The 17,848-nt window shown below is 48.3% G+C and overlaps 1 protein-coding gene across 1 annotated transcript in view; it reads right to left on the bottom strand.

Moving 5' to 3' along the window:
- KCNIP3 (potassium voltage-gated channel interacting protein 3) overlaps positions 1-17,848 on the bottom strand; it is a gene marked incomplete at both ends in the record, with an annotated part of 88,018 nt that overhangs the window by 686 nt on the left and 69,484 nt on the right. The window contains 5 exon segments of the mRNA XM_082852384.1: positions 687-791; positions 1,529-1,636; positions 6,716-6,786; positions 7,046-7,115; positions 7,568-7,692. Of these exon segments, the coding sequence (XP_082708510.1) occupies positions 687-791; positions 1,529-1,636; positions 6,716-6,786; positions 7,046-7,115; positions 7,568-7,692 (479 nt within the window).

The raw sequence follows: 17,848 nt of genomic DNA, 5'->3' as shown, positions 1-17,848 counted from the left end.
CTGAGGACGTGCCAGGGGGCGGGTGGTGGGCACCTTCCACCCCAACCCGTCCCCTCTGTCCTCTCCCCGGGATCCAGGCCACGTAAAGTGCCCTGTCCAGCCACGTCCACCACGCGGCCGACCTCTCTGGGGTCTCCCCAGTCTGTCCCCCACCCCAGACACTTTCCAGCAGCTCTCCTGGGCTCCTGCTCCCCAGAAAGCAGCCCCGTGCTTGTCGGACCCCCTCACCTTGCTGACAGGCAGCCGGGGCAGGTGGAGCAGCTGAAGTCAGGATGGCGGCATGTCTAAAGGACCCCCAGCAAGTGGGAGGCGGAGCCCTAGCTCCGTCAGTCCCCATGGATACAAAGCAGTCACCCCAACCCTCTCCTCCTGCAGAGAGGTCCCTGGCAGAGCGGGGGGCAGCTCTTGGAAGGCACAAGAACACTGCTGGGGGGTGTCGGCGACCTTGGAATCTGTGAGCCCCTGCCTGCTCTGAGACGCAGTTTGGCAGATCAGTGAGCGGGGATGGCGTTAATTCTCTCCTTGGGATCCGGACAACCAGCCCGATGGAGGATGCAAGTTGAACCTCCTCGTGGGGGTGGGGAGGCCCACAGAGGGGAGTGGCAGGCCCAGGACTGCCCTAAGAGCGGAAGCCCCTTCCTCTTCCAGCCGCCCTTCCCCGCGCAGCCCGGGGCTGGAGCGCTCACCTGGAAGAACCTCTCCACGTGCTCCAGGGGCGCGTCCTCCCGCAGGATGGGGTAGGTGTGGCGGCCCATCATGTCATAGATGGACTTCATGATGGCCAGCATCTCCTGCAGGGGGGCCGGAGGGGCTGGCCTGAGCCTGGCTGTAAGGAGGTGGGGTGAGGGTTCGAGGGTCTGAGGGGAGGGGCTGCATCCAAGGGTGGGGGGCACCTCAGGGGCGGTGGTGAGTGAGTGGCCAGGGCTGTGGGAGCTGGAAAGAGGCGAGCTCACCCTCACCCAGTCCACTCAGCGCAAGCTTCTAACTCGCCAAGAGCAGTTGGAGCTCGATTTTTAATGCAATCTCCAGGATTTGAAACGGTAGCAACTATTTCAGAGACAGAAAAATGTTTGGGCCAGACGAAGCCAGACTGTGGGCCTGTGTGGTGAGGGACCCCCCTGCCCCCGTCTGCACCCTGCCTTAAGGGACCACACTGCTCTCCCTCAATTGGTGGGAGCCAAGGCCAGCTCCCACCCCTGCTCCCAGCTTCTCCACTTGTGTCTCCCTCGGGACCTCTCCGTAAGAAAGGATGATCCAGGACACCTGTTGAACGGGATCGAGACACGTGGTGAGGGGCACCAAAGCTCCACGTCCCCTGCACCCAGGTATCCAGGCCTGAGAGCCCGGCAGAGGAGGAGAGGTCCTGGCTGCTGTCCCCTCCAAGGCCAGGCTGTGAGCTGTGTCTCTGGCCAGGGAGCGGGGACAGGAAGCCAGGGCAGCAGGAGAGAGGAGGAGAGAGGCTGGGGATATAGAGCAGTGGGGTGGGGGGCAGACAGGTCACTCCCAGCCTCCCCAGCCACCCCCGTACCTCTTTGGTGATGTAGCCGTCCTTGTTAATGTCGTAAAGGTTAAAGGCCCACTTGAGTTTCTCGTGGACTGTTCCTCGCAGGAGGATGGAGAGACCAACCACAAAGTCCTGTGGAGGAAGGGGAGGGGGAGGAGTGACGGTCCAGCGCTCAGATTCTATTTCCAGTTCGCGGTGTGGCTTCCACTGAAATTCACACCTGTATAGGTGAGGCACCTCCATCACAGAGCGGGCAGATGGTGTCCATCAGGTCAATACAGTGTGAGTGTGAGTGTGTGTGTGTGTGCGCGTGCATGCATGTGAGTGTGCATGTGAGTGTGCATGTGTGTGGCGGGGATGGCACAGTGGCTGGAACTGATCATCTCAAATAAAGACATTCAAACGTATGGTGTCTTAGACCCATTTAATGCATTGCCACTGACAGAGGAGGCCTCGGGGTGCTCCTTTAATGAAGGGGGTGCTCTATTTTCACTTTACCCAGTGTCTGCGTGTCAAGCTGCTTAAAAACTTACAGCTTAAAAACTAAACTAACAGTGCTCAGTTCTGGGGTCATGCTATACCTGTGTGCAGTCACAGGTGTGACAGACAGTTGATTACTAATGTGAATGAACGTTCGAATGGCTTCCGTGTGAAAACTTCAACTGTTTTGTTATAACAGTTGGTAGGAAGCAAGTCTTTCCTGCCCCTTCCGGAAGGTTTGCAGGTTAAGCCCTCCCTGCCCCATGGGGTCCTTTCAGGCTGCTCCGAAAGAAGGGGAGCAGAGAAGGGCTGTCTATGGGGGGGAATGGAGGACAAGCAGGGAGGGACAGGGCTTTGCACCAAGGGGCTTGGTCCCGCTCAAATTTTATTTTATTTTTTAATTTTTTATTTATTTATTTTTAATTTTTTAATTATTTTTTTTGCGGTACGCGGGCCTCTCACTGTTGTGGCCTCTCCCGTTGCGGAGCACAGGCTCCGGACGTGCAGGCTCAGTGGCCATGGCTCACGGGCCCAGCCGCTCCGCGGCATGTGGGATCCTCCCGGACCGGGGCACGAACCTGTGTCCCCTGCATCGGCAGGCGGACTCTCAACCACTGCGCCACCAGGGAAGCCCTCAAATTTTATTTTTTATCTCTTTGGCCACGCCACGTGGCTGGCGGGATCTTAGTTCCCCGACCAGGGATCGAACCCAGGCCCCAGCAGTGAAAGCACTGAGCCCTAACTCCTGGACCACCAGGGAATTTCCTCCACTCAAATTTTAGATTTTCTGGATTAGAGGAAGCCTGTATCATGAGAAAGGAAGACTAAGGGAAACAGAGAAAAGCAGTTTGGATGAAACAAAAAATTATTCCAGGAGAAAAAAATACTTAACATAAACTATTAGATTCAGAGATCAGATATCTGGCATCCCTACAATAAGAATAGGATGCTATAAAAAAGGAATAGTTGGGAACAAGAAAGAGCTCTTGGGAATTAAAAATGAGAAAGCAAAATGACAGACTCAGAAGAAGGGCTGGAAAAGCCCGTGGAATCTTCCATAAAGCAGCGTGAAAAGGCAGAGCTGGAAAATAGGACAGAAAAGCGGATGAGAGGTCCACTTCAGAGGGACCGAAACTTGACCAGCTGGAGTTCCAGGAAGAGCCGGAGGAAACGGAGGGAAGCGTGTCCAAGAGGCAATGAAGGGGAAGACTGAGTGTTCAGGTCCTGCCGAGGACCTAACGATGCGGGGAAACAGCCCACGGTGTGACCTGCAGGCACGTATCACGAGACACTTCAGAAAACGGGTGCAAGGACAGGATCCTACAAGCTTCCAGAGAGGAAAACAAAACCAAACAGAAACAACAACAACAATAACAAGATCAGGTCCTGTACGCAGGGTCGGGAATCAGCAGGACGGCTTCCGCCGTAGCTCTGGTCCCACACAACAGGTCAGGCAAGAGTGAGAACGGAACGAAGTCACTTCCGGGCGTTCAAAGGCTCAGAAATTACCTCCCACGTACTCTTCTGTAGGAAACTCCTGCAAGACACGCTTCTGAAAAGAGAGAGTAAAGCAAGGGAGAAGAAGATGAAGGATTCCAGAACCAGGAGACCCAACCCAGGAGAGAGGGGAAGAGGTCCCCAGAGGGCACCCAGCACCAGGATGATGGAGCTGGTCGAAGGCTGGGGAGATGCCCGTTCAGATGACTGGAGAAGGACGGCGTTGAATCACTGACGAGGTCACAGACACCAGGCAAACGACAAATCGGGACCACAGTTAACTGAAGGCAAAATCAAAATGTGTGCAGGGAAGGGGACCGTAATCACAGTTCACTGCAAGGCTCACCTGGGGAACAAATTCACATCACGAGTAAACCGAGAGCGCTTATCCAATCTGAACTCCATCGTCCTGGAAAGCCAGGGGATGGCAAAGGCGTGTGTGCAGAAGACCCAACTCCCCACCCGTGCAGGGAGTCAACGGGCAGCATCTAAAGCTGGGCAGTCGGGACGGAGCAATAACACGATGCTATTAGGCGACAAGAAGACAGAGTGACAATCGGCTAAAACAAGGGAGGTAGTTGCTTCTTCGGGTATATCTGGGGGGTGGTAACTGCTGTTGTTCCAAAGCACATCCTGTAAGTCTACTGGAGCCTGAAAGTCCTGTGTGTGTATAAGTGAAGAAAATAAAGATGTACGAAGGGAGAAACAGTGTGATATTTCTTATGTGCCTGAGTTTGAGGAACGCCAACCACTGAAGCTGAGCTCGTGTGTGATTTACAGAAGTAGTGAAGAGGCGGCGCGTCCCTGAAGCCACATCACGCCTCTTCCCTGGGGTCTGACGGCCTTTCCCAGTGGGAAGCAAAGGCTCGGACTCCTAAGCTGGGCACCAGGGAACGAGTGGGTCCCGCACAGGACCCACTCTTCCCGTGTGGGCATGGGGGACCCTCGGCACCACTGTCCTCCCATCCAGTCTCCTCAGATGCCGCGTAGCCACACTCAGCCACACTCAGGACTGTCCCTACTCGGTGCCCCTTAGCGGGTGTGTAGGATGATAGGGACGGTGCTAGGAGAGAGGTGGGTCGGAACGTCCCCTGCGAGACCACTGGCCCGTCCCCAGTCACACACAGATGACCCCAAGTCTAGCCAGCCCACGTCCAGGTGCTGGTTCTAAATTTCCAGCCGCACACAGCACAGCTTCACGTGGGACTGCCGCTCGTCGGAGCTCCTTGGTCTCAGTGCCGAGGTGTATGAAGCCCATCGTATCCACAGCCCCTGCTCTGTGTTGTCCCTGAGGGGCTCCTCAGTGACACCGGCTGGGACAGCCCAGAGCGCAGAGCAGGAGCTCAGTGTGGGGCGGGGGTGATTAGATCACGGGGCTGCAGGCCTTCCCGAGGGTACTGACCACAGCCATCATCTGGCCAGTGGCACAGGGAGTGAGTTACTGCAGGGGCAGGTAATGGACAGGGCAGCCACCAGGCCTGAGGTTTGCTTGTTCTGCCGTTTACTTACTCTTTCAGGTGAGGGCAGGGAAGTTACAATATTTCACCATATCAGTAAACTCGAATTAACATGTATGTGTATTATCCCAAGAATATACACAAAGGATTGGGATCATTGTAAATATTGATAAGCTGACCTGACTTTCTGTTTTAAGAGCACGTTGAGAGGTTTGGTCTGAGGGAGCGAGGAGGGCTGAGTGTCTCCCCCCAACCCCTCTGGATCCTTCCTAACCACAGGGATTCCCCACCCATGGTGCACCCAGGATTAGGCCCTGCCCGTTGGAAGGCCCCTGGGAGATACACGGCCCCCTCCCTTCCTGAAAAAGGCCTCCTAGAGCAGAGCATTGATGTCAAGATGCCGAAGGTGAACAAACAAGAAGGTCCCCAAGGTAAACAAGCCTCCCTGTAAGAAACTGGAGGAATTAATTTCAAGAGGGAGAAGCATGACCTTCTGAGAAGGCGCCTAGCAGAAGGGGGTCAGCGCCAGCGCCCCCCGCTCAGCCACTGACAGCACCTCCCCAACAAAGACCCACCATCGACCCCCTTAAAGGGACCACGGTGAGAGAGGCGACCACGGGAGGGGGATGGAGACCTTCCTGACACCCGCCACTGTGCGGGGGCCCTGCTAAGCTGTCTGGCCATCTGATTCCTGAACGAGAGAAACCGCCACCAAAGTCCTGGTTGGGTCCGTCACACAACTGCTTCTCACACTTCATTCCCAGGAGCCTCGGGTACCTCTTAAAGGACACACAAGAAACTGGCCCCAGGGGTGGCACCAGGGAAGGAAAATGGATTTTCCCTGTTTACTCCTTTGTACTGATTGGATTTTTACCATGTGCAGGCAGAACTGAAAACAAAAAGGCTGAAAACACTATGAGTTCACAAAGGCACTAAGGGTGTGGCCCGGGGAAGGCGAGACCCCTGTGGTCACAGAGCTGGCGGTGGCCTTGGGCTGCCCCACCCCGGCCGAGGGTCAGCGAGCGGGCCTGCTGGAGCGATAAGGGAAGCTGAGAAGCATCTTGAGTTATTATTACCCCAGCTGGCACAGGGGCTTTCTCTCTCACTTTCCCGTCAGCCGCCCTTGGCCTTGGAAGCCGAGCTGGGGGGTTATCGATCAAGCCTGGCTCTCAGCAAGGTTTTCCTCTCCGAAGAGGTTTCAGCTTTTCTCCTGCAGCTATTTTTAGGGGCCTGGGCTCCACAGCGGGGGCCTCAGTGGAGCCCACGTGCTGCCCACACAGAACCCAGGCAGGGCCCTCCCGGGGGCAGGCGGCTGGGGCGGGGGTGGGACAGGCAGGCTCGCTCACAGGGCTGCTGGGACGACCCCTGAACCTGCTCGGGCAGGGATGCTCTGCCTGTTTTCGGGCAAGGGGCTAAGTTCCAGGGCGGGGTGCCCGGATCCCCTTAGCACAGACCTCTAGTTAAACCTCGCCCCCTTTTCAAATGCAAATTCACGTTGGGTCACTGCCGCCTCAGTGCACCTTAACGGCTCCCTTGGCTTGGCGGGGCTGGAATGGAAGGAAAGGCTGAGAATAGGGTAGCCAGACAGCAAAATCAGATTTCACTGACTTCGCAGTCAGGCCCAGGGCCAGCCAAGCAGAGTCCACTCGTTCCCTGGGTGACGCACTGGACCGTTTACACCAGGGTCATGTCTGAGCCTCTGGCGGCCCCGAGGGGGTGGCACCGTGGCCGGGAGATGCAGGACCAGGGGACGTGGGAGGGGTCGACAGGGACCTACCTCAAAGCGGATGGCCCCGTTCCCGTCTGCATCGAAGGCGTTGAAGAGGAAGTGCGCATAGGTGGTGGAATCTGGGGAGACCAAGGGCAAGGCTGGGAGTGTCGGGGCCGCCTGAGCCCCTACCCCCAGCACCCTCGGTATGTTGCTGCTGAGTCCTGGGCTGGAGTCCCCCCCTGCCTGCCGGATAGAGGCAGCACCGGGCAAGGGATGCTGGGGAGGGTGTGTGTGGGTGAGGGTCCCCTCCCCATAAAAGGGATGCCCACCCTCTGCAGGGCTGCCACAGGGAAGCGGGAACTTTGGAGGAACTGCGGGGCCTGGCCTCAGACTCACCTCCTTGAGGGAAGAACTGGGAGTAAATCAGTTTGAACGTGTCTTCATCCACTAGGCCCGTGGGGCACTCCTGCAGCAGGAAGGCACCCCTCTCAGTAATCCCAGCCACCCCCCTCCCACACCCTGACTCCACAGGGCCTGGGCTCTCTCCTCCCTCTGGGGGACACCTGCTGCCTGAGGCACCGCTGGGCTCCACCAGCCCCGTGCTGGGGAAAGCCTGGGGGGTGGGGTGGGCACGGCGGGAGGGGGTGGTGAGTCCCCTCATGCCAGGTTGGTCCCTCTGCAGGTTCCTCCCCTGCACCAGCATCGAGACACACAGAAGGGGGTGTGGTGCCTCAGAACACTGACTCTAGGACCTGGCCCACCCCCCAGACAGCTCTCCCACAAAACACAGGCCCCATAAAGGCCCTGGGACATTCACTGTGCCATGGGAAGTGTCAGAAGGTCTGCCTGCACCCTGCAGCCAGGGACAGGAAAGCCGGGGGGATCAGGGCCTCTCCTGGGGGGATGGGGGGCACTCACATTCTTGAAGCCCCTGTAGAGGGACTGCAGCTCCTTCTTGGTGAACTTGGTCTGTGCCTGCAGCTGGTCCAGCCCCTCCGGCTGGTGGCGCACCGTGGACAGCTCCAGCTCACTGTCGCTGCTGTCTGGAGGGGGATACAGACCCAGGAGGGTGGAACATGCGGCCCCGCCCCATCTTGCTCCAGTGTAAGGGGCAGAAGTAAGGGGTGGAGGGACTCTCCTCAAGCGACTACCATGTACAGTCACCCAGGCTGTGCACTGCACAAATGTACAGGCTACAGAGGAACAGCACACTCAGGAATTGTGCCTCCTGGTCTCTCTGCTGCCCTGCTCCTCACACGGAGTGGGCCCTGCCCGCTGGCCTCACCTTGAGCGTGGGATGGGGATGAGAGTTGGGAGCAGGCCTTGTCCTGGAGAGACACTGAACAAGGGGAGGTGGGAGGGAAAAAAACAGCAGACAAGCACAGGGGACCTCAACCTTCAAGATCCAATTCCTGGACCACCTCCTCCATGCGCCTCTCCCCGCCCCGATTTCCCCCAGGAACTGGGAGGGCACTCCTCTTGGCTCATCCAGCCTAACATGCTGCTACCCAGCCGCATGGCGTCTGGGGCTTTTATTCACATTTGAGTAGGAGGTCAGACTTCAAGGGTCCGTAGGGCAGGGACCAGATCTTTTTTTTAATAACAACGCATCAAAATATTAACTAACCATGGCTACCTTTTGCAGGGGAGGTAGACTTCAGGTGATCTTTCATTTTTTACTTATGGGGTTTTGTTTTTTTTTTTTTACATTTTCCTAATTTATTTTAGTACGGCACATATCGAGTTTATAATATAAAACAAAGCTATAAACAAAACGGCACTGAATACCTACCCCTTGCTGAGTAGCAGGCTCACGTATTACAGAACTTCCCACTGAAATGAGCAGCGCCATCCCCACTGCTCTGTCACCATCCAGTCTCCCCTCTTCCCCAAGGAACTGTGAGCCCATGGTTACCCGCACAGCTGTTTGCCTGCTCCCACTGCAGGGTGAGCCCTGCAACGCGGCCTCAGCAGTCAAGGCTCTGTGATGGTAGGAGCTTGGGGAAATTTTCTTCTGTGAAGTAGGAAGCAACTTGAGGGTAAGGATGGGGCGGGGGGAGGAGGTACTGGAAATTTAGAGAGAAGGAAGGAAGGAAATAGCTCTCTTGCAGAATGGGTACATGGATGGACCGAGGCAACAGAGCCTGATTGCCGGGTAACTTGCAGAGAGCTCTTGAGAGGCAGTGCTCCTGGTGGAGGCCCAGGCACGGAGCTGGCCCAGCACAGGGCTCAGCCGGATGAGGCTAGGTGTGTGAGGCTCTGCAGGCCCGGGGTGGGTCATCAGGGAGGCTGCCTTGCAGGGCTCACCCTGCAGCGTGCCAGACGTTGACCACAGTGATATGAAATTAGAATCGAAAACAATAAGATCTATTTAAAATCCCAAATATTTAGAAATTAAAAAACACACTTTTTTTTGGCTGCACTGCGTGGCTTGCGGGATCTTTTTTTTTTTGCGGTATGTGGGCCTCTCGCTGTTGTGGCCTCTCCCGTTGCGGAGCACAGGCTCCAGACGCGCAGGCTCAGCGGCCACGGCTCATGGACCCAGCTGCTCCGCGGCATGTGGGATCTTCCCGGACCGGGGCACGAACCCGTGTCCCCTGCATCGGCAGGCAGACTCTCAGCCACTGCGCCACCAGGGAAGCCCATGGCTTGCGGGATCTTAATTCCACGACTGGGGATTGAACCCAGGCCCCAGGCAGTGAGAGCGAGAGCACAGAGTCCTAACCACTGGACTTCCAGGGAATTCCCTAAACAACACACTTCTAATTAACCCATAGGTTAGAGAAGAAAAATCACAAAGAGAATTTTGAAATATTTTGAATTAAATGATAATGAAAACAACATACCATAATTTTCTGGATGCAGGTAAATCTGTGTTTAGAAGGAAATTTTTAGCTTTACATTCCTTTATTAGAAAAGAAGATAGGTGTAAAGCCAGCAATATAAGCTTCTAGAATCTAAAAATAAGAGCAAATTAAACTCAAAGTTATAAGAAAGGACATAATAAAAATAAGAGTAGAGGGCTTCCCTGGTGGCGCAGTGGTTGAGAGTCTGCCTGCCGATGCAGGGGACACGGGTTCGTGCCCCGGTCCGGGAAGATCCCACATGCCGCGGAGCGGCTGGGCCCGTGAGCCACGGCTGCTGAGCCTGCATATCCGGAGCCTGTGCTCCGCAACGGGAGAAAAAAAAATCATAAGAGTAGAAATTAATGAAAAAGAAAACAGGCAAACATAGAGAATAAGCAATAAAGTCATTTAGAAACTCAATAGGCAAGTCATAGACTGGAAAATATATCTGCAGTACGCACATCTGGCAAAGACTCACTTCCAGAATATAGAAAGCACTCCTGCCAATCAACAGAAATAAGACTTAATAACCCAATTTTTAAAATAGGCAAAAGACTAGACCACTTCACAAAAGAAGAGATACAACTGGTCAATAAGTACAGGAAAAGATGCTTGACAGCATTCATTGTCAAAGACATGCAGATATTCCAATGCAAAATACCCAAGGATCTATCATTTCAAAAACACTGACAGCACCAAATGTTGGTGAAGATGTGGAGCAACTGGAACTCTCATGTAATATATTGTCGGGGAAAGTGTAAAATGGTGGAACCATCTTGGAGAACTGCTTGGCGGATTCTTATAAAGTCAAACATACCTCAACCTTATAACCTATTTACCTAGGACAGATGAAGACATACGTCCACAAACAGACCTGTACAAGAATACTTATAGTAGCTTTATTAATAACAGTCCCCAACTGGAAACGACTCAATCAACAGAAGAATGGAACTGTGGCACATTCACGTAACAGAATAGTATACTCCATTTAAAAAAGGATGAACTACTGATATATACAACAACGTGGATGCATCTCAAAAATTATGCTCAGAAAAAAGCAGAGATAAAAGAGTTCATACTTTATGATTCCACTTATATGGAATTATAGGACAAGTAACAGTAACGCATGGCATTAGAAAGCAGTACAGCAGGTGGTGGTTAAAAGGGTGTATACAGTTGTCAAAATTTACTGAACTGAACATTTAATATCTGTGCATTGTACTGTATGTAAGTGATACCTCAATTAAAAAGACATACTGCTTAGACTTTTGCCTTTGGTCATGATGGGGTAGTGAGTGTTAGACTTGCCTTCCCACCACAATCAACTTGAAAACTGGAAGAAATATGTGAGGCAAGTATTAGCTGGCTTTGGACTACAGCACAGGACTACAATCTTTGGGAGGAGGGAAACATATGAAGTGAGCTCCACATTCACCCTGGATATGGGCTGGGGATGCTTTCTGTGACGTGGGGAAATGCTGATGAGGCAGAGATCAGAGTTTGGGGCTGCTGAGACAGATGGACTTGCAGAGCAACATCCTGGAGAGGAGGGAACTGCACAGAGATGGGGCCCCAGAAGTCTGTGTGGCATTTCCCTTGGGGCTTTGGCCAAGAGCTGGGCTACACATGTTCTGAATGAGACTCTGTAAGGCCCAGGGGTGAGCAGCTGTTGGGGGTAGTAGGACAGACACCTGAAAAGACGCATCAGAGTTCATGCAATGATGAAGAAAGTTGGGAGTTCTGGTTCATCTAGAATGGAGACACTTCCCTGTGAACTTCAGGCATTCAGCTGAAACCCCAGAAAGGCCACGCCTTGGAAGAAAGCACCAAGCTCTAGAACTAAGAACGAAGTTAAGACGAACCTATTCTAACAAAGTCTAAAATAAAGTCTGTGCTGATGAAGGGATCTGCCAGGAATTTAAGTGCCTGTCAAACTAAAATTCAATGGCTTTATGTGAAGATAATATAGTCCAGATTCCCTACAATATACCAATCATAGTAGCCATCATATAGTAAAAACTGAAAAGACACGAGAAGCAGGAAAATGTAACCCAATGATCAAGAGCTAAAGCAACCGTCAGAATTAACAGGTTTTTAAATTATTAGAATTATTATTTAAGTTTAAAACAATTACTACCAATACGTTGAAAGTATTAAGGGAAAGGAAAGTGAACAGATGGGAATCTTAGCAGAGAAGTAAAAACTATTTAAAAAAACAAAACAAAAAGAACCAAATGGAACTTCTAAACCTGAAAAAAACCTCAACATCTAAAAAAAAAATTCACTTGATGAACTTAAGTTTAGACACTACAGAAAAATAGGTCAGTGACCATAAAGACAGGTCAATAGGAATTATCCAAATTGAAAACAAAGAGAAAAAAATACTAATAAAACCATGCATAGAGTCTTAATGACAATATCAAGCAGCCTAATATGTATGCAATTAAAATACCAGAAATAGAGGAAAGAGAAAGTGGGACATAAAAAATATTTGAATAAATAATGGCCAAAATTTCCCCAAATTTGTTGAAAAGTATCAATACACAGATTCGAAAAATTCAGTGAACCCAAAAAGGATAAATAAAGAGAAAACCACACATAGGAACATCATGATCAAACTGATGGAAGCCAAAGATAAAGAGGAAATCTTAAAAGTAGCCACTGGAGAAGGGGAGGTCCTACAGGAGAACAGCAATAAGAAAGACAGCTAACTTCTCATGTGAAGTGATGGAGATCAAAAAGACAATGGAATAACACTTTAATTCTTTAAAGAAAAAAATCTATTAACCTACAATTCTATGCTCAGTGATCTTTCAAAAAAGAAGGGTGAAATAAAGGCATTTTCAGATAAGTGAAGGCTAGAGAATTTGTTGCCAGCAGAATCGAACTACAAGAAATGCTAAAGGAAGAACTTCAGGATGAAGGGAAATGACATCAAATGGAAATCAAGTTCTGCAGGAAAATAACTGGCAGCTAACAGAAATATTTTGAACTGGATGCATATGAAAAGATATATCAGAATTTGTGGGGTGCAGCTAAAACAGTACTTAGAGGTAATTGTAAAGCCATAAATGCCTATTTTAGAAGAGAGAAAAGATTTTCAATAAATAATATAAGCTTCCACCTAAAGAAACTAGAAATAGAAGAGTAAAATAAACCCAAAGCAAGCAGAAGAAAGGAAACAGGAAAAGCAAAAATCAATGAAATTGGACTTCCCCGGTGGCGCAGTGGTTAAGAATCCGCCTGCCAATGCAGGGGACGCAGGTTCGAGCCCTGGTCCGGGAAGATCCCACATGCCGTGAAGCAACTAAGCCCGTGCACCACAACTACTGAGCCTGCGCTCTACAGCCCGTGAGCCGCAACTACTGAGCCCACATGCCACAACTACTGAAGCCCGCGTGCCACAACTACTGAAGCCCACACGCTGCAACTACTGAAGCCCGCGCACCTACAGCCTGTGCTCCACAACAAGAGAAGCCACCACAATGAGAAGCCCACACACTGCAACAAAGGGTAGACCCCGCTCGCCACGACTAGAGAAAGCCCGCGCGCAGCAACGAAGACCCAACACGGCCAAAAATAAATACATATTTCTAAAAAATCAATGAAACTGAAAACAAAAACCCAGCAGAGAACATCAATGAAACCAAAAGATGGTTCTTTCAAAACATCAATAAAATTGATAAAACTCTAGGAAAAATGAAAAAGAGAGAGAAGACACAATTGCTATGAGGAATGAAACAGGGGAAGTAAGTATACACTCTCCACATTAAAAGGTTAAAAAGGAAATATGAACAAGTCTCTGCTCACAGAGACTTCAATAACCTTGATAAAGTGAACTAATTCCTAAAAAATCATGAACTACCCAAATTCACCCAAGATAAAAAAGATAACCTGAATAGTCCTAGTCCCAACTGATATCTCTCATTAACATAAATGCAAAAATCTCAGCAAATTGAATCTATTGATGTATAAAACAAATAATATACCACACCAAATGGATTTTCCAGGAATGTAAGGTTGATTCAATATTTGAAAATAAATCAACATAATCTATTCTACTAATAGTCTAAAGAAGAAAAAATATGTGATCATATCAATTGATGTAGAAAAAGCATTTGACAAAATTCAATGTCCATTCATGATAAAAAAAAACTCGCAGAAAATTAGGAATCTAAGGGAACTTCCTCAACATGATACAAGGCATCTACAAAAAATCTATAGGTAACATCATAATGGCAAAAGACTGAATGTCTTCCCCCGAAGATTGAGAACAAGGCAAGAATATCTGCTCTCTCTTCTCCTATTAAACATCATAATGAAAGTCCTAGCCAGAGCAAAAAGGGGGAAAAAAATAAGAAAATGCATACCAGTTAGATTAGAAAGAAAAAAACCCAAATTAACCCTATTTGCAGATGACATGATTATCCATGTAGATAATTCCAAAGAATATACAAAAAATCCTCTATGGGCTTCCCTGGTGACGCAGTGGTTGAGAGTCCGCCTGCCGATGCAGGGGACACGGGTTCGTGCCCTGGTCCCGGAAGATCCCACATGCCGCGGAGCGGCTGGGCCCGTGAGCCATGGCCGCTGAGCCTGTGCGTCCGGAGCCTGTGCTCCGCAATGGGAGAGGCCACAACAGTGAGAGGCCCGCGTACCGCCAAAAAAAAAAAAAAAAAATCTTCTAATAAGTGAGCGTAGCAAGGTCACAGGATACCAAGTCAATACACAAAAATCAATCACATTTCTACAGATTAACAATGTACAACTGGAGACCAAAAATTTAAAAACAATACTAATTACAATCACTCACCCCATAAATGAAATAGGGCAACTAGGTTAAAAATATAAAATAAATATAAATAATGATAATATAAAAATAAATAGGTAAAAAATCTAACAAAACATGCATATAATCTGTTTACTGAAAACTACAAAATGCCACTGAAAGAAGTCTCAGAAATCACACAGGTGATGAGACACACTGTGTTCATGGATTGGAAGATGCAACATCATAAAGATGTCAATTATCTTCAAAATGATTTCCAGATTTAACATAATTCCAATAAAAATCCCAGGATAATTTTTTCATAGATACAGACACACTGATTATAAAACTTAATGGTTTTATAAATGGTTTTAAAGATATTTAAAACCACAATGAGGGACTTCCCTGGTGGTCCAATGGTAATGAATCTGCCTTACAATGCGGGGGATGCGGGTTTGATCCCTGGTTGGGGAACTAAGATCCCACGTACTGCTGGGCAACTAAGCCCACGTGCCACAACTACTGAGCTCATGCGCCTCAACTAGAAAGCCTGTGTGCCCCAAGCTACAGAGCCCACGTGCTCCGGAGCCCGTACACCACAGCTAGAGAGAAGCCGTCACACCACAGTGAAGATCCCGCGTGCCCCAACTAAGACCCGACGCAGCCCAAAACAAAACAAAACAAAAACCCACAATAAAATACAACTACACACCAATCAGAATCACTTACATAACAAATATTGTCAATATCAAGTGCTGGTAAGGATCTGGAGTATTGGGAACCGTTATACTTTGCTGGCAGGAATGAAAATGGTACCGCCTCTCTGGAAATCAGCTTGGCAGTCATTTATAAGCAAACACTTTCCATATGGCCCAGAAATCCCACGCCTGGTTATTTACCCAAATGAAATGAAACCTATTATATTCATATAACAACTTTTATGCAAATGTTTAGAACAACTTTATTCACAATTGCCAAAAACTGGAAATAACCCAATATCCTTCAGCTAGCGCATGGATAAACAAACTCTGGTACGTCCGTAAAGTGGAATACGACTCAGCAGTAAAAGTGAACAAAGTGTTGATACAGCAGCATGAATCTCAAATGCATTAGGGAAATGAAAGAATCCACACTCCAGAGGCCACGTGATGTATGACTCCAATTATATGACATTCTGGAAAAGATAAAATTATAGAACATCACAGGGAAGGAGGGTATATCAGAGGCTGCCAGAGGCTGGGGGGCAAGGGAGGGGTTGACTACACATGGGGCAGGATGAGGAGGTTTTTTGTGGTGAGAGAATTGTTCTATATCTTGACTGTGGTAGTGGTGACCTGACTATCTATTTGCCAAAATTCATGGACTGGACATCAAAAAAAAAAAAAGGCTAAGTGTACTGTATATAAATTAGAAAAAATAAAATAAAACTTAGAACAGTTGCCTCTAGGCAAAGAGGGAAAGGAGGGGATAAAAGGGAAAAAGATAAATAAGAGACGGGTTTTAAGTGGGTCAAGACTGATACTGTCCCGTGAAGTTAATAAAGAGTCAATTAACTTAATCCTCTGCCCCGGGGGCCAAAAGTAAAATAAGACAAAAATCCCAAACCAGCTGCTATTTCTTTCATCGAAAATCCAGAAAACAAAACTCCGTTGACCCTATTTTCCCTCAGGCTAGTGCCTTTTTCTGTCCTTTAACGCACTGTCTTCACTTCCTCTCCTCCTGGCCTCCCTTGATCTTAACTTCTATGGGGCATGTGCCCCACTGCGCCACGCAAACTGCTTTTCTAAGATCACCAGTGATCTCCATATTGCTAATCCAGTGATCAGTACGGTCTTCTTGATTCCTAAATCATACGAGGACAACACAAGTATGAAAAGGAGTGACAACATGGATGAACTTTGAGGATATTACGCTAAGCGAAGTAAGTCAGACATAGAAAGACAAATACTGTATGATCTCACTTATATGTGGAATCTAAAAAAAAGCCAAACTCAAAGAAACAGTAGATTGGTGGTTGCCAGGAGATGGTGGGGGTGTGTGTGCGGTGGGGATTGAGGGATGGGGAGATGTTGGTCAAAGGGTACAAGAATAAGTTCTGGGGCTTTCCTGGTGGCTCAGCAGTTAAGAATCCACCTGCCGAGGCAGGGGACATGGGTTCGAGCCCTGGTCCGGGAAGATCCCACATGCCACGGAGCAACTAAGCCCGTGTGCCACAACTACTGAGCCTGCGCTCTACAGCCCACAAGCCACAACTACTGAGCCCGTGTGCCACAACTACTGAAGCCCGTGCGCCTAGAGCCCATACTCCGTAACAAGGGAAGCCACTGCTCGCCGCAACTAGAGAAAGCCCGCGCGCAGCAACGAAGACCCAACGCAGCCAAAAATAAATAGATAAATAAATTTAAAGAAAAAAAAATGTAACTATCCAAAAAAAAAAACAAAGAGTAAGTTCTGGGGATCTGTAGTACAGCATGGGGACTACAGTTAGCAAAACTGTATTGTATACTTGAAAGTTGCTAGGGGAGCAGATCTTAATTGCTCTCACCACAATAACAACAAAAATGGTAATTATGTGAGGTGATGGATGTATCAGCTAACTTTATTGGGGTGATCATTTCATAAATGTACACAATGCTACGTGTTAATTATATCTCAATACAGCTGGAAAAACAAACAAATAAACAAAAAGAAAATTATGTGCCCATTTCACTTTTGAACATAGATGCAAAATCTTAAACCAAACGTCAGGTAACTGAATCCAACTGTATTATTTTTTTTAAAGTACACCAGGATCAAGAAGGCTTTATTTGTAAGAGTATAAGGAGAGAAAATCATATGAAAATCCTAATACAGAAAAGGCATTTGATAAACCTCCACATCTATTTATAATTAAATAAATAGACAAAAACTCTTAGCAAGCTAAGAATCAAAGGGAACTTTATTAACTTGACGCAGCTTATATTTGCGAACCATAGATTTATTTACAGACGATATTAGGTTTAACGGTCAAGGCTTAGACATATTTTCTTTAAGATTTGGGACAAGCCAAGGTTGGCCACAGTCACCACTAACTGATGTCTGGCCAATGCTCTAAGGAAATCTTGAAAAAGGCAAAAAAACCACAAAAAACCCAAAAAACAACAAAAAAAACCCCCCAAACAGTGTAAGAGTTGGGAAGTATAAGATAAAACTAACACTATTTATAGATGGTATGGTCCCTAGAGTGACAAAAAAAATCAATATACCTGAGAGTTCAGTAAGGTTGCCAGATGCAAGATTAATTTATGAAAATCAACAGCAATTTTCTACACCAGTAATAACCCCTTAAAAATATAATAAAAAAGATAACATTCATAATAGCAATAAAAATTAAAAGTATCTAAGTATTAAGCAAAACTCAAAGGACTGCTATATAGAAAGATAATCTGAATAAATGAGACATTCTATTTTAGCTAGGACCATAATAACGTTATAAAGATGTTATTTCTCCTGTAATAAACTGTACATTCAACACCATCTCAAAAATCCAGTTGGATTTTTTGAAGACCTTGATAAATTTACTCTGAAATGTATAACGAGGAATTA

Source organism: Leucopleurus acutus (assembly GCF_964270905.1).
Source record: "Leucopleurus acutus genome assembly, chromosome: 12".
Taxonomy (NCBI): Eukaryota; Metazoa; Chordata; class Mammalia; order Artiodactyla; family Delphinidae; genus Leucopleurus; species Leucopleurus acutus.
The sequence above is the reverse complement of the archived record's forward strand: the minus strand, read 5'-3'. Positions and strand labels throughout refer to the sequence as shown.